Source organism: Polypterus senegalus, chromosome 3, assembly GCF_016835505.1.
Source record: "Polypterus senegalus isolate Bchr_013 chromosome 3, ASM1683550v1, whole genome shotgun sequence".
Taxonomy (NCBI): Eukaryota; Metazoa; Chordata; class Cladistia; order Polypteriformes; family Polypteridae; genus Polypterus; species Polypterus senegalus.
Genome location: NC_053156.1, coordinates 217,546,760 through 217,572,554, shown reverse-complemented (window position 1 = coordinate 217,572,554; position 25,795 = coordinate 217,546,760). Strand labels below are relative to the sequence as shown.

The 25,795-nt window shown below is 41.2% G+C and overlaps 1 protein-coding gene across 1 annotated transcript in view; it reads right to left on the bottom strand.

The window, feature by feature from the left end:
* The window catches only part of scara5 (scavenger receptor class A, member 5 (putative)), a 501,271-nt gene that overhangs the window by 161,431 nt on the left and 314,045 nt on the right, over positions 1 to 25,795 (bottom strand). The window contains exon 7 of the mRNA XM_039748467.1: positions 3,181 to 3,234. Within this exon, the coding sequence (XP_039604401.1) occupies positions 3,181 to 3,234 (54 nt within the window). The remainder of the gene's footprint in view (positions 1 to 3,180; positions 3,235 to 25,795) is intronic.

Below are 25,795 nucleotides of genomic sequence, written 5' to 3'. Positions count from 1 at the left end.
TCATGCAGTGTGTAGGACTGCATATGCCCTATCATGGATTGGCACACCATCCAGGGTTTCTTCCTGCTTTGCTACTTTTATATACTTGGAAAGGTCCTCAAATATGTACACTCAGAAAATAACTGAATATAGTTATGAGTTACTAACACCTTTTTATTGTAATGTGACACCTTAAAAGTTCCATACAATAAAGTACAATGCTTTGTACTTACTCCAGATATATTTAAAGTAAATTTAATGTGCTATTTACCCAAGAGCACATACATATCTTGTTTCACTTTACCATCATTATTTTTGTTGTTTTACTATATAGTACATTAATGATAAATGATAACAGCTGGACAATCAAATGCAATCAGAGCAAAGGATGATGTCTGGCTTTGAACTTAATGTTTCCTCTATTGTCTTGCTAAGAGCTATCAGAGTGTGCCAAAAGTCTAACACACTTCCTTAGAAATGCTGCTTGACAACTAAAAAAACCTTTACGAAAGTCTAAATCTAATACTTCTTCTTTCGGCTGCTCCCGTTACGGGTTGCCACAGCGGATCATCCAAAATTGTTGTCCGCATATTGATTTGGCAAAATTGTACACCGGATGCCCTTCCTGAGGTAACCCTCCCCATTTAACCAGGCTTGGGACCAGCATGAAGAAACATACTGGTTTGTACGTCCCCTGTGGCTGGGTTTACATCTAACACTATAAATTCTTAAAAATTGAAGATAGCGCAACATCACTTTTTGTTGATATATTTTATATGACTTAATAAAACAGGACAGCATGGAAGTGTAGCAACTGGACTGGCAGTATGGAGACCAGGGTGTGCATCCCAGGTCCTCCTTGCATATTCTCTTGTTGTCTGCAGGTGCTCCGGATTCCTTTCACCATCCAAAGACATTGTGGACACACCGGGGCACATTAAGCCGCCCTAACCTGGCACAGATAGGCAGAGACACAAGTGCAGCACACAACACACTTTTATTCACAGCTGGGAAGTACTTTTTCCTCACTCTCCGGAGCACAGCAGTACAAAGCACCAAAGTACACTGTTCACAGTCCTTTTTTTCTCTTCATTTCTCTCTCTCTGTCCTTCCGCCTCCACTTCTCTTCATCCTTCTTCCTCCAGATTCTGGCCCCCTGAGTACTGGTGACTGGTTCCTTTTATAGGACAACCAGAAGCACTCCAGGTGTCCAACGACCTCCTTTCAGAAGCACTTCTGGGTGTGGCAGAAGTGTTGCCAAAAAGGGCTCAGCAAATGTCCAGGAGACCCCTGGTGGTGACCACAGGCCCCAGCATGGTTGAGCTTCCATGCTCCAAACTCGTGGCTCCACCGCAAACCTTGGGGGCAGCCCTCTAGCATTCCAGGGAAGATAATGTCCTGGACAAGCCCTCTCTCCCTTTCCTTCCATTGTTGAGGCGTTCCGGCCAGTAAGGGCCCTGGCCGTCCATCACGCTATGCAGGTTAGGTAAATTGGCAACACTAAGTTGAACATAATGATGTATTTGGTGTGTGTGTGTTCACTTTATGATGGATTGGCACCCAGACCAGGGTTTGTTTCTTCCTTACATCCTCTGCAAGCCGGGATAGGCTCCAGCCCTCAATTACCCAGGGATAGATCAAGTGGGTTTGAAAATGACTTTTAATAAACCTTGCCCACTACCATCGCACAATACTCTTCATAAAATCCACAAGACTTTGAAATACAGAAGGTAATATACAGAGTTTTCAAAGTTTAGCACATGAGGCACATTGAACACAATCTACAGTATGTCAGAATAAAGAAAATAAAAATAGGAAACAGAAGGCTCACTGGCATGTACATACAGATCCAGTGTTCTTTTAAAGATTATACATTTTTTAAATTATAATTATTTCTAATAATTATTTTAATTGTTTTTCCATAAGCAATGTATGGAAGAGTACAATGGCTGATAAATAGATTTAGAGTTCTGCATTCAAATGCCATGTTTTACGTATGGAGTTTATACATTATTCTGTGTGTTCGCATGTTTTTCTCCCACACCTTTGAACCCGTGTACACACAAACAGACTAAAAAATAGCAAATTCCCATCTGCCATTAACTTTCTGAACTCTGAATCTCCTGAGTCCCTATAAGCTATATTGGTAATGTGCAATATACTAATGTAATACAATATATAATATGTAATGTACTATTCATTAACAGGTGCAATAACAATTTATGCTGCTGTACTTTGAGCAATAATAATTTTTTTCTGGTTACTTGATCACTTAATACTGTATACGACATATTTGGAAGTATTTGACTTTTCTTTAAATGCACCTTGTGGCTGTCACAAAAAGTAATTTCGTTGTGTTACACCAGCATTTCTCACGTTTCTCAGCTTTTAAGTATTTGCGACCCGAGTTTTCATAACAGTTTTAATCGCACCCAACTAATGTTTTATTGAAAGGAGTCCACTAATACCAATTTGTTCTTTTTTAATTAATGATATATCATAGATGCATATTTTATTATACCTACTTAACTTTTATCGACTTTTATCTAACTCTATATTTATTTTTCTAGTATCAGAATGTAGTTTAAGTTAATTTGTTTTGGTTTCAATACATATTTTTTCATAGTTTTGATTCTTATTTTCTTTTTTTCACATCTTCGCACCCCCTTTTTGTTACTTTGTGCCCACCCCACAGTTTGAGAACCACTGTGCTACACAATGACAATAAAGTGCTTGAACTTGCTTGAAGATGTTCATGTTAGATTAACTTGTATTTCTATATAGGCCATGTGTGAGGAGGGGTCGAGTGATGATGCGACACCCTGTCTAGCCACCAGGATTGGCTTCATCTTCCCTTCACTGAAGGGAGAATGACGTATAAAAATGCATGCTTACATAATACGAGACACATTCAAAAGATTTCGGCACTTTTATATTTTCGTAGGAAATGGTGAAGGTGGGAGGAGTAGTAATTGGGCAATAAAAAGTTGGTATGATGCCGGGAAAATTGCATCGCAAACGAAGGCGACTGTGTAGAAAAGTGATGTCATTTGTTTTTGAAATTCTTAATAAACAGAGTTAAAAAAAGTGCGGAAACATTTTGAACATCCCTTAATATATTTATTGCTCCATTTGAAGAATGGCAAAATGCAACATTAATTAATTGACATGAAATGGACAAACATTACAAGAAACTCTTACCATTTTTGCTTTTTTCTGCTCTGTCTCCCTTGTCTCCTTTGTCTCCCTTTTCTCCTGAGGAGATAAAAACAAGCACACATAAGTTGTGTTCTTTCAATACAGAGTAACGATACAGTATGCTTTAACCAAGAAAAAGAGTTGAGTTGTTAACATTCATCCTTGTAACAGTCGAGCAAATGAAAGGAGACGCAGGAGCCCTGAGTCAAGTCAATCAGCTGCTTACTTCTGCAAAGGGAACTTAATAGTTCAACATAGCAAAGCAGTTTGAAAAAAAGAATGAGTTAAAGGTGTTTTGAATCAGCAGAAAATAAGATGACTTATGCCATTTTTATGATCAGTTTCAGTCAGTTTACCAGTAAGAGGTCATTGTCTAACTAAAACACTCTAATCCAAGATAAAAGGAAATTATAATAAATTTAATTTGTCGGCATAGTGCCTTATTTCACCATACTTTCTTCTTGCTTTAGGAAGCCATGCATTCCAGCAATTTTAAGGTTCCCATTTTCATCTTCCCTTCCTTGACATACATCTGTTTAAAGACTTCCTAACACAATTCTGCGACCCCAACACTGTGATAACAGTTACATTCTAGAATTAAACTAGCATGAACTCGCATTAGTAGTTATAGGCGGGCGGCAACTGTCAAAATCGCAATTAAAGCTGTCAATCATAATGATTAATGACTTTTAAGCCCTCTGACGTCATACCGGAAGTCCCGCCCCGATGACACAAGATCAGAAGTCCCGTCACCTCCTGATGACGTTATGTCGGAATTCCCCGGCGCCAGATTGGTTCAGGCCTTCCCGTCCCCGCCCAGACTCCTCCTTGAACCCGCCCCTTGCCCCTGATTGGTTCATTAACCTGTCAACGGTCCGTTTGATGGATGTCTGCCCCCTCGTTGAACCCACCCCGCACCTGCCGGGTGAAATAAACTGTCAACGGTCCGTTTGATTAATGTCTGACCGCTGTTTAAATCCGCTTCGCCCCCCTCTTCCAAAAGACAAGCCCAGGCGTGTTACAGCCTTTACCTCGACAAGCTCAGACATGCCCGGGGCCTGTCCTGAACAGCTCAGACATGCCCGGGGTCTGCCTCGTCCGCCGCCCTTTCTCTAGCACAAGCCCAGACATGCCAGGGTCCTGTCCTGACCAGATCAGACAAGCCCAGTCGCCCCAGCACCGATCCTAGGACGATGGACGGCCTCCCCACACTGCCCAGTCACCCAGACTTCCCAGTCCCCCACACTAAACATAGGCTCCCCAGACTTCCCGGCCAGTTCTGAAACGAGGCGGAATAAAACAGCCCAGCATTTTCTAAAGACTCTGACCGGGAAAAAATGGAATCTAGGACCGAGGTCCCAACGTTCCAGCCTAGGCGATTTACCTTATAGCCTGTCCTGCTTTAGGTAAGAACCCTGTATCTATTATTTAAAATATCTATCTCAACTTTGATTCATCTAAACCAAGCTGCCTGTCCTGAAAATCTTATAGAGAATTCTACAGAGAGAAAAAACTGGCATAAGGGTGAGACATGCTCTTAGTCCCGCTGACAGCCCCATGAGAGCATTACTCAGTCAGCTTTAGCAAACCCTGCGACCAGGCCTGTGCTCTCTGCACAGAGAAAAGGTCAAATCAGCTTTTGCCGTCCCCTCCCGATAGCCCAGAAATACGGCGGTCCAGCGTTTGTATAAGTTATCAACTCGCTGACCGACTGCAGCTGTGTATCTTCACACTTAAGTTGCACAACGCCGCAGGCCAATAAAGGAATTCTTTTGAGGCACTTTTCAAATGGCGGTGTCATTTTTCATGTCTTTCCATCTTCGTTCCTCAGGCCTTGATAAGCGCCGGCATGTTGGGATGGCCCCCAGCCCCTTCACGATAGCTTCAGGTACACAGAGCTCCAGCGCTTGCATAAACTGTCAAGTCCCTGAACAAATGGTGCTATGTGTTGTAATCTCCTACACAAAATGCCCCGAGAAATTGCAGGAAAATTTCAGGCATTTTTGAAAAATTTGATCATCGCACGGAGTTTTAAGATCAACCTGTAGCCGGGTCACTCACGAGATGGCACCAGCATGTGTTCAGATCTAAACAGACCCCTAAGATATGACGCAAAATATGGCATTTCTCTACTCGAAATGCTCAGAATACCTTTTCAGACTGTTGGATAAACTGACTGTAAATGGACCGGCAGATGGACAAATCTGTGATTAGAAATGACTGTTCAAACTTGAAAAAAGTGCTGCGCCGTGCTATATAATAGCCCGTAAAAGTAGAACACATTATCACCATTTTGGAAACCTCTAAGAAAAGACGAGATAGACATCAAAGACGGTTTGTCTGTATTTTAACGTTACTGTGTTATTCTGTAATGGATAAAATCCGATATTAACATACTTCATACTGACTATCTTTGCAGAAGCTGTTGTCCCTGGGGATCACGGTAAGACTTATTTTGATGATTATGATGAATATGATTCCCTATGCATAACTATTATACGCTAAAGGCTCGTGTATTAAAAATTTAAAGTCTGATTCTTTATGTTTTTTCTGTTTAGATGTCTATATCGACACTGATTCAAGAAATGGTAAATTATTTTTTACAATTTTGCTTAAAATGTGCATGGTTTGATTATCTGCGCATGGGCGATTTTGATTCGGGGACGACGCACACGCTTAAGGATAGCGCTCACAGTCCAGTGCGCATGGGTGATTTTGACTCCGGTCGGGCACGAGCTAGAGGATAGCGCGCACAGCCTTAGACTAACGCTCCTAACCCATTGCCGAGTAAAATGTAGTTTATTTTAATGCAAACTATTAACTCAATCCGTTATTTAACAGTCTTTAAATATATAGGCCTTAATTATCCGTATAAGGTGTATGTGTCAGCGCCTATTGACAATACTTTAGGCCGAGTGTACCGGTCTACATGAATCATGTTTTATTTCAAAAATAACTTACGTCTGAATCCTTTAATTATTTTTCTAGAAATTTATATTCAAATAGATTCTTCCGGTCATTTTGATGATACAGGTAAGAATATATTTTTTTTTAAATCAATAAATTGTTTACAAATTTCCTACCGTCAGTTGTCTGAACGTTCATGCCTAGTGTTTACAAAGTTCCAAAGTGTGCAGCTTGTTCGTGCTTTCATTGTAAATTAAAATGTAATTATTTTCACTCAGAATTGTCGTGCCCAAAGTCCCCAGGGTTTTTAGACGATCCGTGTGTATTGTTGAATCCTAGGGTAAATGAATATTATAACATGTTCATGTATTTATCAGGGCCGTTTGTCTAATCTGAAAAAAAGTTTGTGTCCATTTTACTGTATGGAGTACACGTACAATTTGTTAAAATGTATTGGGTTGTTACAATTAGCCTAGCATCTGCGAGAGTTTGTCTAGCTACCATAAAAGATTTTTTTTTTTTATAGTGCCGTACTTCTATAGGTCTGAACTGGGAGTGAAAAGCCGGGTTGACGCATAATAAAACCTACACAGTTTATCATCAAACTGCATCTGTGTGTGTTTGTGTGTGTGTTTGCTGTTATTTTAAAGAGTATATGCAATTTGTTTGAGCTACGCCAGGCCGCGGATTCCGGGAATGTTATTTAAAACAACTTTGGCATTTTGAATGCGTGTGTGTGTGTGTGTGACCTGTTATTTTAAAGAACGTATACATTTTCTTTTTTGTAGACGAAAATCCTTTACAGAACAAAACAGTTTCTTAAAGGGATTCCCCAGAGTTAATCAGCCTCAGTGAGTGTCATTTTCAGTTTTATCCAAGAAACGCATAGGGTTCAGTCGTATCTCTAGGTCTTTAACTTTTTTTTTTCAGGCTCCCTGGGTATTTTAACTCAGTTGTTGAATGGATCAGAAAATCTAAACCAGTACCGTAACTGGAGAACTCAGCAAACACCGCACCCGTCTGAGGTCAGCTACCTGCCTTCGTCTAGGTCCTGCGCCAGCCGACGACGGATTTCTCCCAGCCCCTATGACAGCCTCAGATGGTGTTTATCCCGCCGGGGGTCCCGATTGCCCACAACGACTCACTCTGACCTCGCCTCTCGTTATTCCCTTAGGCCTGAACACGATCAGAGGCATCGAGAAAGGCTGCAAGAGCTGACTGAAATCCTTGGCCTGTTAGTGGATCTTTTTGTAGAATTAGAGGGTCCTATGTACAATTCCGTACCTGATATGTGCAGATTTTTGATGTATATGCATGCTTTTTACACGGTTCTAACCCGAAATTAAAGGATAGGTGTTACTGTATATGACTTTTTTTGTTTTATTTGTTTGCATGAAAATAACATCGACTGCAAATCACTATTATTATTATTATACTCTGTGATTATAACTGTCACCTTTGATTAAATTTAGTTCAAGCCTGAAAAAACTCCGATAGCTGCTTTTACACGGTTCTAACCCGAAATTAAAGGAAAGTTGTTATATGACTTTTTTTTTTTTATTTTTTGCATGAAAAATAACATCGACTGCAAATCAATATTATTATACTCTGTGATTATAACTATTAACATTGATTAAATTTAGGTCATGCCTGAAAATGGGTCTAGCGAAAGCAACGACAGCAGCGGTGACAGAAGTGACAGCAATGACGGTGACCGCAACGTCGTTGATACAGACAGTGAGCGTTAATATCCTGTCTGGCGTAAAGGTAGGAAAAGACCGTCCAGTGAAAACCTGAGACTATTAAAAGAGATGTCTGATAACCTAGAATATTCTATAAAACCCCCAAAATACCCACCCCTCCACGATCTCCTGAAATTGTTCAATCACCATTCCCCGTGACACAACCAATCGACAATTTTGACCTGATTGACAACGCTCTTCAGGTTCTAAATTCTGATGAAATAGCCGTAGTTAACGATCTGCTGGAGCTTTTGAAGAATACCTCTTCTGAGGCCAGAACGTCTTCATCCCCTTCACCAGCGCCTGATACCCTAGACACGAATGTAATATCCCCACAACCTTCTACCTCACGTACAACGTGTACATCACCTACCTCAAGGCCCAGTAATGCCCTTGTTCATCACATCACCCTGACATCCTCAGACGGGATCGGGAGTGACTAATTTGTCCCGGGTAAACTCGAGTCTCGAAACCAACTCTCCACAACTTTCTACCTCGCATACGGAGAATCATTTGTCTCCAGAGCTGTCAGTAAGCTTGAACTAAATTTAATCAAAGGTGACAGTTATAATCACAGAGTATAATAATAATAATAGTGATTTGCAGTCGATGTTATTTTCATGCAAAAAAATAAAACAAAAAAAAAGTCATATAACACCTATCCTTTAATTTCGGGTTAGAACCGTGTAAAAAGCATGCATATACATCAAATATCTGCACATATCAGGTACGGAATTGTACATAGGACCCTCTAATTCTACAAAAAGATCCACTAACAGGCCAAGGACTTCAGTCAGCTCTTGCAGCCTTTCTCGATGCCTCTGCTCGTGTTCAGGCCTAAGGGAATAACGAGAGGCAAGGTCAGAGTGAGTCGTTGTGGGCGATCGGGACCCCTGGCGGGATAAACGCTGTCTGAGGCTGTCATAGAGGCTGGGAGAAATCCGTCGTCGGCTGGCGCAGGACCTAGACGGGCAGGTAGCTGACCTCAGACGGGCGGTGTTTGCGGAGTCCGCCAGTTACGGTACTGGTTTAGATTTTCTGATTCATTCAACAACTGAGTTAAAATACCCAGGGAGCCTGAAAAAAAAAAGTTAAAGACCTAGAGATACGTCTGAACCCTATGCGTTTCTTGGATAAAACTGAAAATGACACTCACTGAGGCTGATTAACTCTGGGGAATCCCTTTGAGAAACTGTTTCGTTCTGTAAAGGATTTTCGTCTACAAAAAAGAAAATGTATACGTTCTTTAAAATAACAGGTCACACACGCACACACATGCATTCAAAATGCCAAAGTTGTTTTAAATAACATTCCCGAATCCGGCCTGGCGTAGCTCAAACAAATTGCATATACTCTTTAAAATAACAGCAAACACACACACAAACACACACAGATGCAGTTTGATGATAAACTGTGTAGGTTTTATTATGCGTCAACCCGGCTTTTCACTCCCAGTTCAGACCTATAGAAGTACGGCACTATAAAAAAAAAAAATCTTTTATGGTAGCTAGACAAACTCTCGCAGATGCTAGGCTAATTGTAACAACCCAATACATTTTAACAAATTGTACGTGTACTCCATACAGTAAAATGGACACAAACTTTTTTTCAGATTAGACAAACGGCCCTGATAAATACATGAACATGTTATAATATTTATTTACCCTAGGATTCAACAATAGACACGGATCGTCTAAAAACCCTGGGGACTTTGGGCATGACAATTCTGAATGAAAATAATTACATTTTAATTTACAATAAAAGCGCGAACAAGCTGCACACTTTGGAACTTTGTAAACACTAGGCATGAACGTTCAGACAACTGACGGTAGGAAATTTGTAAACAATTTATTGATTTTAAAAAAAAATATATTCTTACCTGTATCATCAAAATGACCGGAAGAATCTATTTGAATATAAATTTCTAGAAAAATAATTAAAGGATTCAGACGTAAGTTATTTTTGAAATAAAACATGATTCATGTAGACCGGTACACTCGGCCTAAAGTATTGTCAATAGGCGCTGACACATACCTTATATGGATAATTAAGACCTATATATTTAAAGACTGTTAAATAACGGATTGAACTAATAGTTTGCATTAAAATAAACTACATTTTACTCGGCGATGGGTTAGGAGCGTTAGTCTAAGGCTGCGCGCGCTATCCTCTAGCTCGTGCCCGACCGGAGTCAAAATCACCCATGCGCACTGGACTGTGAGCGCTATCCTTTAAGCGTGTGCCCGAATCAAAATCGCCCATGCGCAGATAATCAAACTCTTCGAAGATAATCAAACCATGCACATTTTAAGCAAAACTGTAAAAAATAATTTACCATTTCTTGAATCAGTGTCGATATAGACATCTAAACAGAAAAAACATAAAGAATCAGACTTTAAATTTTTAATACACGAGCCTTTAGCGCGTATAATAGTTATGCATAGGGAATCATATTCATCATAATCATCAAAATAAGTCTTACCGCGATCCCCAGGGACAACAGCTTCTGCAAAGATAGTCAGTATGAAGTATGTTAATATCGGATTTTATCCATTACAAAATAACACAGTAACGTTAAAATACAGACAAACCGTCTTTGATGTCCATCTCGTCTTTTCTTAGAGGTTTCCAAAATGGTGATAATGTGTTCTACTTTTACGGGCTATTATATAGCACGGCGCAGCACTTTTTTCAAGTTTGAACAGTCATTTCTAATCACAGATTTGTCCATCTGCCGGTCCATTTACGCGGTCAGTTTATCCAACAGTCTGAAAAGGTATTCTGAGCATTTCGAGTAGAGAAATGCCATATTTTGCGTCATATCTTAGGGGTCTGTTTAGATCTGAACACATGCTGGTGCCATCTCGTGAGTGACCCGGCTACAGGTTGATCTTAAAACTCCGTGCGATGATCAAATTTTTCAAAAATGCCTGAAATTTTCCTGCAATTTCTCGGGGCATTTTGTGTAGAAGATTACAACACATAGCACCATCCGTTCAGGGACTTGACAGTTTATGCAAGCGCTGGAGCTCTGTGTACCTGAAGCTATCGGGAGGGGCTGGGGGCCATCCCAACATGCCGGCGCTTATCAAGACCTGAGGAACGAAGATGAAAAGACATGAAAAATGACACCGCCATTTGAAAAGTGCCTCAAAAGAATTCCTTTATCGGCCTGCGGCGTTGTGCAACTTAAGTGTGAAGATACACAGCTGCAGTCGGTCAGCGAGTTGATAGCTTATACAAACGCTGGACCGCCGTATATCTGGGCTATCGGGAGGGGACGGCAAAAGCTGATTTGACCTTTTCTCTGTGCAGAGAGCACGGGCCTGGTCGCAGGGTTTGCTAAAGCTGACTGAGTAATGGGGCTGTCAGCGGGACTAAGAGCATGTCTCACCCTTATGCCAGTTTTTTCTCTCTGTAGAATTCTCTATAAGATTTTCAGGACAGGCAGCTTGGTTTAGATGAATCAAAGTTGAGATAGATATTTTAAATAATAGATACAGGGTTCTTACCTAAAGCAGGACAGGCTATAAGGTAAATCGCCTAGGCTGGAACGTTGGGACCTCGGTCCTAGATTCCATTTTTTCCCTGTCAGAGTCTTTAGAAAATGCTGGGCTGTTTTATTCCGCCTCGTTTCAGAACTGGCCGGGAAGTCTGGGGAGCCTATGTTTAAATGTGTCCTGACTCAGGCCATGTCTTTGATCTCACAGTTTGTTATCTGTGTGTGAGATGGATAAAAAGCAGCTTGACTTAGTTTGAAGCCAAGATGAGTTTTAATTCCTGGCTTGCATGCTCATCTTAAAATCGTAGATAGAACAAAATGCTTGGCTTTTTAGGCTTTCGGCAGGGAAGTGTGGGGGACTGGGAAGTCTGGGTGACTGGGCAGTGTGGGCTGCCTCGGACCCAGGGGCCAGGCCCTCCGTCAGATTGGGAATGTCCTCGGATCGGTGCTGGGGCGACTTTGGGCTTGTCTGATCTGGTCAGGACAGGCCCCTGGCATGTCTGGGCTTGTGCTAGAGAAAGGGCGGGGGATGAGGCAGACCCTGGGCATGTCTGAACTGTTCAGGATAGGCCCCGGGCATGTCTGAGCTTGTCGAGGTAAAGGCTGTAACACGCCCGGGCTTGTATTTTGGGAGAGGGGGACGGAGCGGGTTCAAACAGCGGTCAGACATCCATCAAACGGACTGTTGACAGTTTATTTCACCCGGCAGGTGCGGGGAGGGTTCAACCAGCGGTCAGGCATCCATCAAAGGGACCATTGACAGTTTATTGAACCAATCAGGGGCAAGGGGCAGGTTCAAGGAGGAGTCTGGGCGGGGATGGGAAGCCCTGAACAAATTCGGCGCCGGGGAATTTCGACGTGACGTCATCAGGAGGCGAAGGGGCGGGACTTCCGGTCTTGCGTCATCGGGGTGGGACTTCCGGTATGATGTCAGAGGGGCGGGACTTAAAAGTCATTAATCATTATGATTGACAGCTCTAATTGCGATTTTGACACTTGCACATTAGCAATGTGGCCACTTATTTGTAATCTGTACATACAGTACTGTAACTCCAGGTCCAAATAATTGTGGACAATTATAAATTAGATTTTGCATGCACTAAACAAGAGTGTAATGGTGGGAATTTGACCTGAGCATAATTTCCATCTAGGGTTTCTTCTGTGTGATGCTTTGCACAGTTTCCTGTTGGTTTGAATGATATTTAATCTAATTGATGTTTTAGTCAGGATGCACAGTGGCAGACGCTGCTGTTGAGTCCTGCGTCCAGAACCCTGGCATTTTCAATGTCTTTGTGGAATCAGCATTTTCTCCTGGCACACCAACAAAAAGCAAGCAGGAAAAGTGGCAGATATCCACAGAAAAAAATGTATGTAGTGATAAATGCGCTCAATATGGTCTAAACATTTAAGGTAAGGTAACCTGCGTTATAGTGTCTCTCTTACATTTATAGTATACATAAAAATATAATTTTAATTATGATATTTAAGCCTTTTGTGAACTCTAAACTTTTTACTCACTGGAAAGATATTTTAAATAAAAATTATAAAAATGAAAACAGAAAACAGGCAAAAGAAATAACTTAAAAGTGAATACATGTATGGCACATTAGATGCTGTGAACATTTTTCCTACATGCACCAAATGCCATTGGTGAGCCTCAGTTGTGCCAGTGGTTTTCCTTTATTTTCACTTTGAGTTTGTTGTTTTTTCTTCTGTATGCCAAAAATCAATTAAATGTGACACCTAAATTTTGTTGTCTGTTGTAGACATTTTCCTTTTGCAGGATTGGTCTGCTGGGATTAGGGGATTGGGTTGGCTGACAGATGGATATTGTTTTGAAATTACAGAAACCTATACACACATGCGCGCACACACATATATAAATATACAGTATATACAGTGTCACAAATGTGTGCATGGGAGGAAGCTTAAAGGCTTGAAAGGAGGTGATTCCATGCCAAACCAGTGGATGGCAGTGTGCGTTAATCCTCTCTTTTTTGTCCCTGCAGACCAAACACAGGAAATTCTGCGTAGGCTCAGTGACGTCACTTTACGGGACCGATGATGTCACTTCTGTACCCGGGCCCGATGACGTCACTTCCCCTGCCTAACTTTAAAAGCTGTCATATTCATATGTCAATAAGTTCTGTTTTGGACTCAAATCTGTAACAAGCTTGGATTTATTTTTTTGTTTTGCCTATTTTTGCAGCCATATTTCAAGTACATGGGAGGCTGCCCCATACATTTTTCTGTGTCAAGGCATATTCTTTCCATAACAGTCATGCATGAGTGCCAGAAGATCGCCTTCTGGGCACACCTAAGGTATGTAGTACTACCACCCAGGCACAAGAAGAGGCAAAATTGGCAACAGTTTTGTCTCCTCTTTCATTCACAGCCTCAAGAAACTGCCCCTTGAGGGCAACAGAGCCAAAGAAAATCCATCCCTTCTGGTTTGTTCGTATTAAGAAGGGAGACCTTCCTGGAAGGTGGTGTCTTATTTGGACCTTATAACGCTAGATGGAGCATCTTTAAGAACATCAGCAGAGCAGTTTAAAAGGCATCAAGTGCACAACTGTTGTAGTGCCATTGTTTTTGTTTTGCTCTTTGTTGTTCAAATTAAGCAGGGTTTTGCCCGCTTGGCACCCCAACTGTTTCTGGACTCACCCTGCTATTATATACATACAGTATATGATAAAAGCTGAAATTCGGTATTTTTGCCTCATGCCTTTATTTGCACAGTGAATTGTTAACACGGTTCTGAATGAATAGCAAAACAACCTTAATTTCTCTATCAGAAAAGGTATAATTACAATAACTGTGCATAGCACATTATATTTATATCATAAATTTTGCATAATTAGTAGAGGCATCTCATACATTAGAAATGTTGAGAGGCAAATAAAAAGATTTTTTGTCTTATTTGCTGAGCTTTACTGCATACTGGCAAAATTAATAGAATAATAGAAAGGGTTTCAAAACCAACTAAAATCTAAAGGTGTCAAAACTAGGAAGTGATCTAGTAAAAACATCAACCTCAAGGCTTAACATTGTCATTGAATGAGAGTTTGTGTTTGCATGTATGCACTATTATGGTTTTGCATTCCATCCAGGACTGCTTTCTGCCTTACATTCATTGTTTTCCATTGTCTTGACAAAATGAAAGAAGATGGATGGAAGTACAGTAGTGTTCCTATTCTGGTGGATTGCTGCTTATTTAGTAACTACTAGAAAGTTCACTTAGGGTTTTCTCCTTTAAAAATGTTTTATAAAAGCATTCCTAAATGAACAAATTGTTCATGGCACTGAATTTAGGATAACAGAATAACTACAAAAATCCCAGTGCTATGAAAAAGTGTTTCCCATTTGATTTTCTGCACTATGATGTATTATTCACATTATGTATTATCACATCTTTAACCAAGTCATGAATTAGATCAGTAGTTTCAAATCCCAGTCTTGGGGGACCCCCTGTAACTTTGAGTCTTTGTTGCAACACATTTCACAATCAGTGCATCATTCTTACCTTTAACTGATCTCATTGTTTAGTGAGCTGTCAATTTTTTTCTTAAACTCTACGACATTCTGGAAAATGCGTATTTTTCCCAGAACTTTAAATTAGGGTTAGGCTTAGGGTAGGCGTTTTTGCAACACACCTTTTAAATAAACACTTTCTGTAGAGCTTGCTCCATGAATTGTATCCATATGCAGACAACACCAAATGCTAAAGGGCAGCAACTTTTTTCAGTGTTGTGATCACTTGCCCACTCCTTAGCAAGAAAAGCTTCTTAATGAGTAGTGAATATGGCAGCAAAGTCATTACTCCACCTTAGCATTCAATGCTGTTTGTGCCTGTGCCTGCACTTCCCGATGCTTCACCAAAGAGCCTTCACACATGGTCACTATTCAGGGAGTGGATGTGAAAGAGGTGCACCGCTTTAAGTGCTTGGGGTCCACATTATTGACAAGAACGGACTGGTCTTGGAAAACAGGGGAACTATATAAGAAATGGCAGAGCAGGCTCTTTTTTGAGGAGATTGCATTTCTTTTAAGGTGGTTAGTGACACGCTTTACATCTTCCATAAGTCTGTGATAGACAGCTTTCTACACCATGGTGGGCTAAGCCAGTAACATCACTTCAAGAGAAGCCCGCCGAATCAACAAGCTGATTAAGAATGCAGGTACAGTTATAGGATGCGATCTGGACCCACTAGAGGTTGTAGCAAAGGAGAGCATGAAGGCAAAACTGATGGCCATTGTAAATACTGCTGCACATCTTCTCCAGCACACACTATGATTTGCACTTTTAGCCAGTGAATTTGTCATAGGTGTATCCATAAACTCTACTGGGGCTCCTTCATACATAGAGAAATATGCCTTATAATGTGTAACTGCGACTGCTCTCTTATCATTAGCCAAGCCACAAGTTTTTTCCCTTAATTTTTATAATTGTGTGTGTAAGGGACGCTGTAGTTTGTTAAAATATTTCCAGTTGGTTCAAATACAATTCTATCTATCTATCTATCTATCTATCTATCTATCTATCTATCTATCTATCTATCTATCTATCTATCTATCTATCTATCTATCTACAGAAAAAAGATTAATTATAAAACAGAAGTTTTTAAAGTAATGCCAAAGAAGACAGAATTTATGATTTTCCTAGAAATAATTAAACAATGTAATTAAACAATGAGTTCAAAGTATAAATGATTTCCTGATTGTGGAATTGATTATAATAAAAATCTACAGCCATGCAAGTACTTCACGACTAAACCTGAAAAGCCCCATTTTAGATAAAAGAAGCCAGAGGTTAACAAATAGCAAATGGTTCAAACCTGTTTCGTTTATTTAGTAAAGAAAGTTATCCTTACCCAGTGACCTCAATAAAAAAGTAATGTTCCCTTTGGTCTCTGTAACCTGTTGCAGTGCATTTAGCATTGAAAACAAGCAAAACTTTCTATTAGTTATTATTCAGTCTTTCTTTCCTAGTGCTGTGTAGTAATCTCGGTCCACTCTTGATAAAAACTGTTTCAATTCAATGATATGTGTATTAACAACCATAAACTTCTCATCACAGGTACTGTCACAATATCTGAATTCTTTTTCAAAGCTTAAAGTTTAATTTTCATCAACGATTCACATGTAGATTTGCTTATGAATTTTTTATCAACGTCTTGCTGAATACTTCAAGACAGATGACCTGACATTCTCCTGAAAAATCATCTAAAGCTATCATCTATCTATCTATCTATCTATCTATCTATCTATCTATCTATCTATCTATCTATCTATCTATCTATCTATCTATCTATCTATCTATCTATCTATCCAGGTAGGTTGGGCGTGCACTGGGTGTCAAAAAGAAGGCGGTCAAACAGAACAGAACAAATCCTCAATACAGTATACAAATAAAAATTTTAGAAGTACGTAGCAGAATTTAACAGTAGATGATATCACATAATAAGATTTTGATATGGTGTACTACCACCATACTTGATGGTATTTTTGAGTATAATGGCAGAGTTTTGTTTCACATTCACTTTCACAAAATTACCCCAAAAATCTTCAATTGCAAACCACTGTCTCCTTCCTTGGCCACCCTGATTTTCATTTTCCATGAATTCTCCATGTATTCTTATCTGCCTGGTGCACTGCTTGTCTTCACGTTTACACTGCTGCTTCCAGCTTGTATGCCTCATTTGGGATCAGAGGTAACCATCTGTGCTCATTGTCCTCAACTCTATAAGCTGATATAAGCCAGTTTCCTTCCCGAGGCTTGTTGGCAGCTACCCAGGCCAATGGATTTTAGGAGAGGAGAAGAGCATCTGAAGTGCTTGCAGATAAGTGCTCTCTAGCTGCATCACCTCTCCACCCTCTGAATTAGAATCAGCTTTGGTATACCCTTGCACATGTAAAAAAAGGTTGCAAATGAGATGAAAATATATTAGATATTCACACAAATTTCACATGTGGTGAAACGGTATTGATTTTGTAAAGTGAAATTCAAAGTTGCAAATTGTTTTGGTCATCACTACTTGACAGAGGGTGTGAAGGTGTTACTGTGAAAGACAAATTTACATTTTCTCCAGATACTGTATAACAGGCCCAAACTGGCCAAAACACTTCTCTTTAGATTCACCTGTATGTAGAATATTATTTGTTAACTATGGACACTTAACAAGTTGTATTTTCTCAGTTCTCAGTATGTAACACTTTCTGTCTTGCTGCTCTGCCATGGGTCCTATTTTCTCCTGAGGACTTTCCAATGTGGGCTCATAAACATTTACCTAAGCTTAGTCAAAAGAGGACTGTGGGTCCTTAGATAGTTTTTTATTTTGTTTTTGACTTCTTACTAAATTTTATGCCTTATAATTTGAAGACGTACTGTATGTCTCCCAAACTTTATTTGTGTGGACAACACATCTCTGACTATGATTCAGTGGAGCTCCAGAGTTTTAGAAATGCCTTTGTACTTCCTGCTATTCTGAGAAACATTAGCATTTTTTTTTCTGGAAATAAAATAATCAGACTTGATTAAGTGCTAAAAGCATTTAAATAACTCACTGTAATAAAAACAAGGGATGGATTTGCCATCAGAACTATGGTGGGATATGCTGTGTAGCCATTGATGGTGAAGCCTACTTTGAGAGAGTCATACTGCATGCTCAGTGCACCTCTCCAATCACATAATCCTACTATCTTCCAGTCTTTACCCCATCACCCCGGTCTAACTACCTTATCAAAGCAAAAAGCAAAAAGGAGGAAAGTGTGAGATGCAGATGAAAGAAGAGATGGAGAAAACATCTTTAAAAAATGAAAGGGCAGGGCTAAAAAAATAAGGAAAAATAAAATTGAATTACTCAAACAAAGGATAAAAACACCATGAAAATGAGTGATATTTATGAGTGGGGACTCCTGCGGGGTTAGAGTGTAGAAGCGGTCAGTTCTGTTTATGAAGCTGTGCAAGCTATGTCAGTTTATTACTATGATCAAATTACTTTTTAAGCAATAAAAGCAATGATGAATAATAATTGGAAAGTTAAGGAACATAGTGTTAATGTCTGGTGGTAAACAAGACCACGTCATAGTTAGAAGACTTCTGATTTTTATTTCTTTCAGTTTAAAGTGGCCAATGATCTAACTATTTCTTGCTTTATTTTACAAGGACACCAACTTTCAAACACATGTGGAACGGAGTTAGTCAGTAATCAGTGATCATACGTTTAGTCAGGACTAACACCTAACTTTACGCATGTGTTATATATTCACACATTTTATATTTTTGACAAGGTTCAGCAAAGTTCACATCTGCAGAACACCAGAGCATAGTTAGTGAGAGACAGGAGGACAAAGCAGAAAGAGTTAGAGGGACATAGCAGCATCTGTACAGCCTTATGTGTGCATGCACTGAAGAACACACAAGGATCCCAGTCCATCCCTGGTTACCCCTTGAGCAAGGGTTTCATTGACTAGAGATGCAAAATTTGCATTGCAAAGGGGGCTGCCATTGACCCTGGATGAAACCCCAACAAACACTCTCGATTTACAGCAGTAGCATCGCAGGTGGTGCATGGCCCATCCTGAAAGACCACACCAACACCTGCTCTAATGATCATTCTTGATTTTACCAAAGAGGAAAAGCACTGACAATCTGGCTTGATTCATCTTATGCTCTGATGCTCTTAATAATATCCAGCTAAACAGCTCCAGAGCATCATTGAAGTTTTTGACCGCAGTTTCTTTGTGAAAGTAAGATTAGGGTGATTTAAGTTTAGGGGTAAGTGTTATAAAGGTTAGAAGTGAGTGTGGTTAGATTGTAGTATATACAATTTAAATTGGGAGTAGCTTAAAGTTAAGGGTTTGTGTGGTTAGCATGTAGTATAGATGTGAGGTATTGTCACTTCTGCCATGAAACTGCTGCTCATTATATTGAGTAGCTTCAGCCAAGAGTCTGCAGTCAAAAACTGAGGTGACGTATTGTTCTGCAGTTGGATGCCTCTTTGATGCTCTGCTGACCACCCCAATCCCCTGCCTTTGATGATTGCACTCAATTCACCAAGCAGGACCACTCCATCCCCCCTCCCACTAAGACAATTGTCCCAGTGTGTTACAAACACACTGGCATGTGAAAACCTGGGTTGTGACACTACAAAGTTTGTGAAGGACTGACTTATTCAAACCTAAGAATTTTATATTTGAATTCTACACCAAATGGATGAAAACTTATCAAATTTCAGTCTTTTTTCTTCTCAGACTCTTCTATATTTCACTACTACAATCAACAAAGAGGTGGGCCCTAATTCACTATGAAAAATATTGTAGTGATACAGGAAATAAGAGAGTGCAAATACTTTTTCTATCACTCTCTTCATTAGTCCTAACAAATTATCAGACATGAATGCTTTTCAGAATTTGTAAAGTCATGTTTTAATTTGCACATTTTTGAAGTCTCAAAGGTGATACAGTATATTCAAAATATTGCTTTATTTGCATTATATCAGGCATGCCAAACTCACTATCATTGGTGGGCCGCTTCGACTGCCATACGTGCATCAGTGGGCCGCACTGTAACAAATACTATTATACTATTATACAAAGTTACTATAGCTTTCTTTTTTTACTTTTTTTTTACTTTACTAAGTTTACTTCAAAGTTTATATTATAAAATGAGCAGATGCAGAACATGCAAAATGCCCCCTGACCTACACTAATTTTACAAACTCAAAATCACAAAAATGTGTTAATAAACAACTCACCAACTTCTCGTGTCCACTTCAGATCTTCAGCTGTAGTCTGCACTAACTGTTCATTACAATACTAGCACAAAATTACATAAAACTAGAGCAAAAAATATGTGAAAATATGTGAGCTATTACTACTCGTGATGGTCAGCTCTACCCAGTGGCCAGTCTCAGCAGCCCAGCCAGTAGTGTAACCTACCAGGCTGCTGTAGCCTAGCACTTCATTTGTGATGTTGCAGCTCATTAACTTTGGTCAAGGCTCTTTGGGGCAGTGTCATGCCTAGGGTATCAAGGAGCTGACGCCGCAGCTACAACTATACTAGCAGATGATGTTTCCGGTACCGTAATGCCATGGGAAAACATGCTTTTGTCAGAAGGTGGAAGTAAGAAAAGTCAATAAGTAACACAGAAGATGCAGAATGATTCAATCACAAACAATAGTAATCATTTTGTACAAGTTTAGTGCTAACTAGGATCTGTCATGTGGGCTGCACAGATTTCTGCTGTGGGCTGCATGCAGCCCCCGGGTCACATGTTTGAAATGCCTGCTTTATGTAACCCAGTAAATACATTTTTCTTGAAGACTCAGATAGCATCTCTACAATTTAGAAAAATATTTATTTTCAAAAACCACAGAGTACATTGGGGAAAGGATCTGTCACTTAATTATTTCAGAAAAGGAGTGGAAGGCAGCCATGCACAGAATATACTCGAGCTCCATTGTATGTGCCAATCATTCAGTCATTCAACTTAAAATCTTTTATTGAGTGCATTTATCTTATTTAAAATTGTCCAAAATGTTTCCAAGGCAAGATTCAACCCGTGAACGTTGCAATTGAGCTCTAGCTTCTCTGGGTCATAATTTCTGGGTGTGCACCAAATTATCAACATTATGGACAAAAATCTTTGCATGTCTCACAGACAGCCTTGGTGTCACAATCACCCATTAACAGCTGTGTTTCTTTGTATTCCTAGATGGCCTAAAAGTGGAGAAGGACAAACAAACTGTTTCCTTTACTACACTACTGGCATGACTTATCTTGCACAAATGGAAGAATCCTACCCCATCACTCTCAAGTCAGTGGTCATGTTCTATACTACTTGAAATTGGAAAAAATCTAATTCTCACATAGAGAATGTGTTCAAAACTTTTTTAAGAATAAGGGTTTAGAATAAGCTTCCATTTCTGGGAAAAGGATACTTTTCTTTTCTTGCTCTTTTTATAGAGTAGCTTCAGTTGCACTGTGAGTTGGGTGGTGGCCGAAGGCAGAGACCTTGGTGGTCCAATCCTCGGCTACAGAAGCTGGCTCTAGGCACATGGAATGTCACCTCTCTGAAGGGGAAGGAGCCTGAGCTAGTGCGCAAGGTCGAGAGGTTCCGGCTAGATATAGTCGGGCTGACTTTGATGCACAGCTTGGACTGTGGAACCAATCTCCTTGAGAGGGGCTGGACTCTCTACCACTCTGGAGTTGCCCCTGCTGAGAGGCAGGGAGGTGTGATTGGGAGGAATGAGCCCCCCGATCTGAACCTGAGCGGTGTTTTGTTATTGGACTTCTGTGCTCATCACAGATTATCCATAACGAACACCATGTTCAAGCATGAGGTGTTCATACTGTATGTGCACTTGGCACCAGGACACCCTAGGCCTCAGTTCGATGATCGACTTTGTGGTCGTGTCGTTGGACTTGCGACCACATGTCTTGGACACTCGGGTGAATAGAGGGGCGGAGCTGTCAACTGATCACCACCTGGTGGTGAGTAGGATTCGATGGTGGGAGAGGATGCTGGTCAGGCCTGGTAGGCCCAAACGTGTTGTGAGGGTCTGCTGGGAACGTCTGGCAGAGTCCCCTGTCAGAAGTAGCTTCAACTCACAATTCCGGCAGAACTTCGACCACGTCCCGAGGGAGGTGGGGGACTTTGAGTCCGAATGGGCCATGTTCCGTGCCTCTATTGTTGAGGTGGCTGTCCAGAGCTGTGGCCGTAAGGTGGTTGGTGCCTGTCGTGGCGGCAATCCCCAAACCCGTTGGTGGACACCGGCGGTGAGGGTATGCCGTCAAGCTGAAGAAGGAGTCCTACCGGACCCCTTTGTCCTGTGGGACTCTAGAGGCAGCTAATATGTACCGGCAGGCCAAGCGGAATGCAGCTTTGGTGGTTGCTGAGGCAAAAACTTGGGTGTGGTAGGAGTTGGGGCTTTGAGGAGATTCTGGTCTGGAGTCTCAGGAGGGGGAAGCAGTGCAGTGTCAACACTGTATACGATGGGGATGGTGCACTGCTGACTTCGACTCGGGACGTTGTGGGTCGGTGGGGGGAGTATTTCGAAAACCTTCTCAAACCCACTAACATGCCTTCCAATAAGGAAGCAGAGCCTGGGGACTCGGAGGTGGGCTCCCCCATCTCTGGGACTGAGGTCACCGAAGTGATCAAAAAACTCCTTGGTGGCAGGGCCCCGGGGCTGGATGAGATATGCCCGGAGTTTCTCAAGGCTCTGGATGTTGTAGGACTGTCTTGGTTGACACGTCTCTGCAACATTGCATGGACATCGGGGACAGTGCCTCTGGATTGGCAGACTTGGTGGTGGTCCCCCTCTTTAAGAATGGGGACCAGAGGGTGTGTTCCAACTACAGAGGGATCATACTCCTCAGCCTCCTTGGAAAAGTCTATTCGGGGGTTCTGGAGAGGAGGGTCCATCGGATAGTCAAACCTCAGATTCAGGAGGAACAGTGTGGTTTTCGTCCTGGTCACAGAACAGTGGACCAGCTCTACACCCTTAGCAGGGTCCTGGGGGGTGCATGGGAGTTTGCCCAACCAGTCTACATGTGTTTTGTGGACTTGGAAAAAGTGTTCGACCGTGTCCCTTGGGGAATCCTGTGGGGGGGTGCTCTGGGAGTATGGGGTACTGGACCCCCTGATAAGGGCTGTTCGGTCCCTGTACAACCAGTATCAAAGCTTGGTCCGCATTGCTGACAGTAAGTCAAACCCATTTCCAGTGAGAGTTGAACTCCGCCAGGGCTGCCCTTTGTCACCGATTCTGTTCATAACTTTTATGGACAGAATTTCTAGGCGCAGCCAGGGTGTTGAGGGGGTCCAGTTTAGTGGACTCAGGATTGGGTCACTGCTTTTTGCAGATGATGTTGTCTTGTTTGCTTCATCAAGCCGTGATCTTCAGCTCTCTCTGAATCAGTTCGCAGCTGAGTGTGAAGCATCGGGGTTGGGAATCAGCACCTCTAAATCCGAGACCATAGTCCTCAGCCGGAAAAGGGTGGAGTGCCCTCTCAGGGTTGGGAGCGAGATCCTGCCCCAATTGGAAGTGTTCAAGTATCTAGGGGTCTTGTTCACAAGTGAAAAAAGAATGGAGCGTGAGATCAACAGGCAGATCGGTGCAGCGTCCGCAGTCTGTCATGGTGAAAAAGGAGCTGAGCCATAAGGCAAAGCACTCAGTTTACCAGTTGATCTACGTTCCTACCCTTACCTATGGTCATGAGCTATGGGTAGTGACCGAAAGAACGAGATCGCGAATACACTGAAATGAGTTTCCTCCACAGGGTGTCTGGGCTTTCCCTTAAAGATCGGGTGAGAAGTTCAGTCATCCGGGAGGGGCTCAGAGTAGAGCCGCTGCTCCTCCGCATCAAGAGGAGTCAGATGATGTGGCTTTGGCATATGATCAGAATGCCTCCTGGACGCCTCCCTGGCAAGGTGTTCTGGGCACGCCCAACCGGGAGGAGGCCCCAGGGAAGACCCAGGATACTCTGGAGGGACTATGTCTCCCGGCTGGCTAGGGAATGCCTTGGGATTCCCCCAGAAGAGCTAGAAGAAGTGGCTAGGGAGAGGGAAGTCTGGGCATCTCTGCTCAAGCTGTATCTCTGCTCAAGCTGTTGCCCCGCAACCTGACTTCGGTTGCTGGCTCCTCTCTCTTTCTCTTGGGTGGAGTTGAATTTTACTTTCATTTGTTAAATTTGACTTGACTGTATGGAATGTTATCTATTTGTAATTAAAATCAATAAAAAGAGAAGCAGGTCCTTTTATGCTGTGAGCAATAGAAGAATTCCTAGAGAGACTGTTAATATGCAATACACAGCAGAGCACTTCCTAGTGATGTCGTCTGAGCTCTGTCTCTGACTCAGCACTCATCTTCTGCACACCACTGCTACTCCACTGCGATGTCAGGGATACCCAGTAAGTGACTTTCATGACATGACACATGTGACTAATTCACAAATTACTTAAAATGACAATGTAGCTTCAGAAGTTTATAGTTAGTGTACTGGGCTAATAAGTTTAGTCTGCTTTAAAAGAATATATTGAACTGAATTGTCATTAATAAAATTGTAGATGTAAGACATAATTTACTTAAATAATTTTTCCTTTATATTGGTAATTGCTTTCATAGCAGACAAGTGAGTTCAAAGTTTTTACACTATTCCTACCCTTCAGTGTCTTACATTTAAAATGAAAACTAAAGTACGCAGTGGCAAACAATTGGTCTGATCCCCATACCCTGTCTAATTCCTATGTCCTGTGAGGAATTATAGTGCTCTGCTTCTTCTGCACAAAATCAGATTGTATCAGAGAAAGTCCAAAAATAGTAAAAGAAAAACAAGTTACTCTTTTCAATATAAATACACTCAATTTAGAGAAAGGGAATGGCAAATGATGAAGGAAAAAGGGTTGTTTATCCAGCAAGAGCATTAAGATTACAATTAATTATGCTGTGAAGATCATTTTCAAGCTATTAAGGCAAAGGGGTACTGCATAATCAAAGTGGTGTTTTTATTGGAAAGAAGGGAGCAGGATAACCTAAGTGTATGGTTCAAATAAAAAACTATTTTGTATTTTCTGTAATTCAGAACAACTACGGTGCCAGCAGACAGGAGCAAGACAGGAGTCTCTCTTTTTTTTGTAGTGCCAGTCAGCCATAATGACTAAAAATAAGGACTCTATAATAGAATGTATTAATTCAAACCATTTTATTTAAGTTGTTTCAATGGCGCCACAGGTTTGGAGCATGGAAGCTCAACACAGCTGGGCCCTGTGGGCACTGCCAGGTGGATCCTGGACATTACAGCATTTGCTGAACCCTGTTTGGCAACACTTCCCACACCCAGCAGTGCTTCCGGAAGAAGCTTGTTGGGCACCTGGAGTTCTTCCGAGTGTCCTTTAAAAATTGGCCGGTCGCCAGAAGTCAACGGCCAGAGTCAGGAGGAAGAGGACAAAGCCTGAGGAGGATTGGAGGCGGAAGGACTGGTGGCAAAAAAAGGGACTGTGAAGGTCTGTGTGCCTTCTGTACTGTGAGCAATAACGTGCTCAACTGTTACTAAATCATGTGCTGACAGCACTAAACTCGTCTCTGTGCCTGTCTGTGTCGGGTAAGGATGCCTGTACGCACCTTAAGCTTCACATCTTAAAGCCCCTGTTTCAGTGTTTGCAATTTTCTGGGTTTCCTTTCATATACATATAAACATAATAAGGTTTTAGGACAATTGATGGATTAATGGACTGTGAGATATTGAAGGTTAAAATAATAGAATGCAACAATATAGTCCGTCTTGAGAGGCGGTGTTATTTCTCAAGAATTATAAATAACAATGCTAGTAATTCCCAGAGTCTTATTCTCTACAGATGATTGTTTGCTAAATCCAGGTCACTCAAAGGAATTCCCCCAAAATACTTCCAGTGAAACTTGTGAGTCTTTTGCTGTATTTTTTAATCAAAAAATTAATGATATTAGA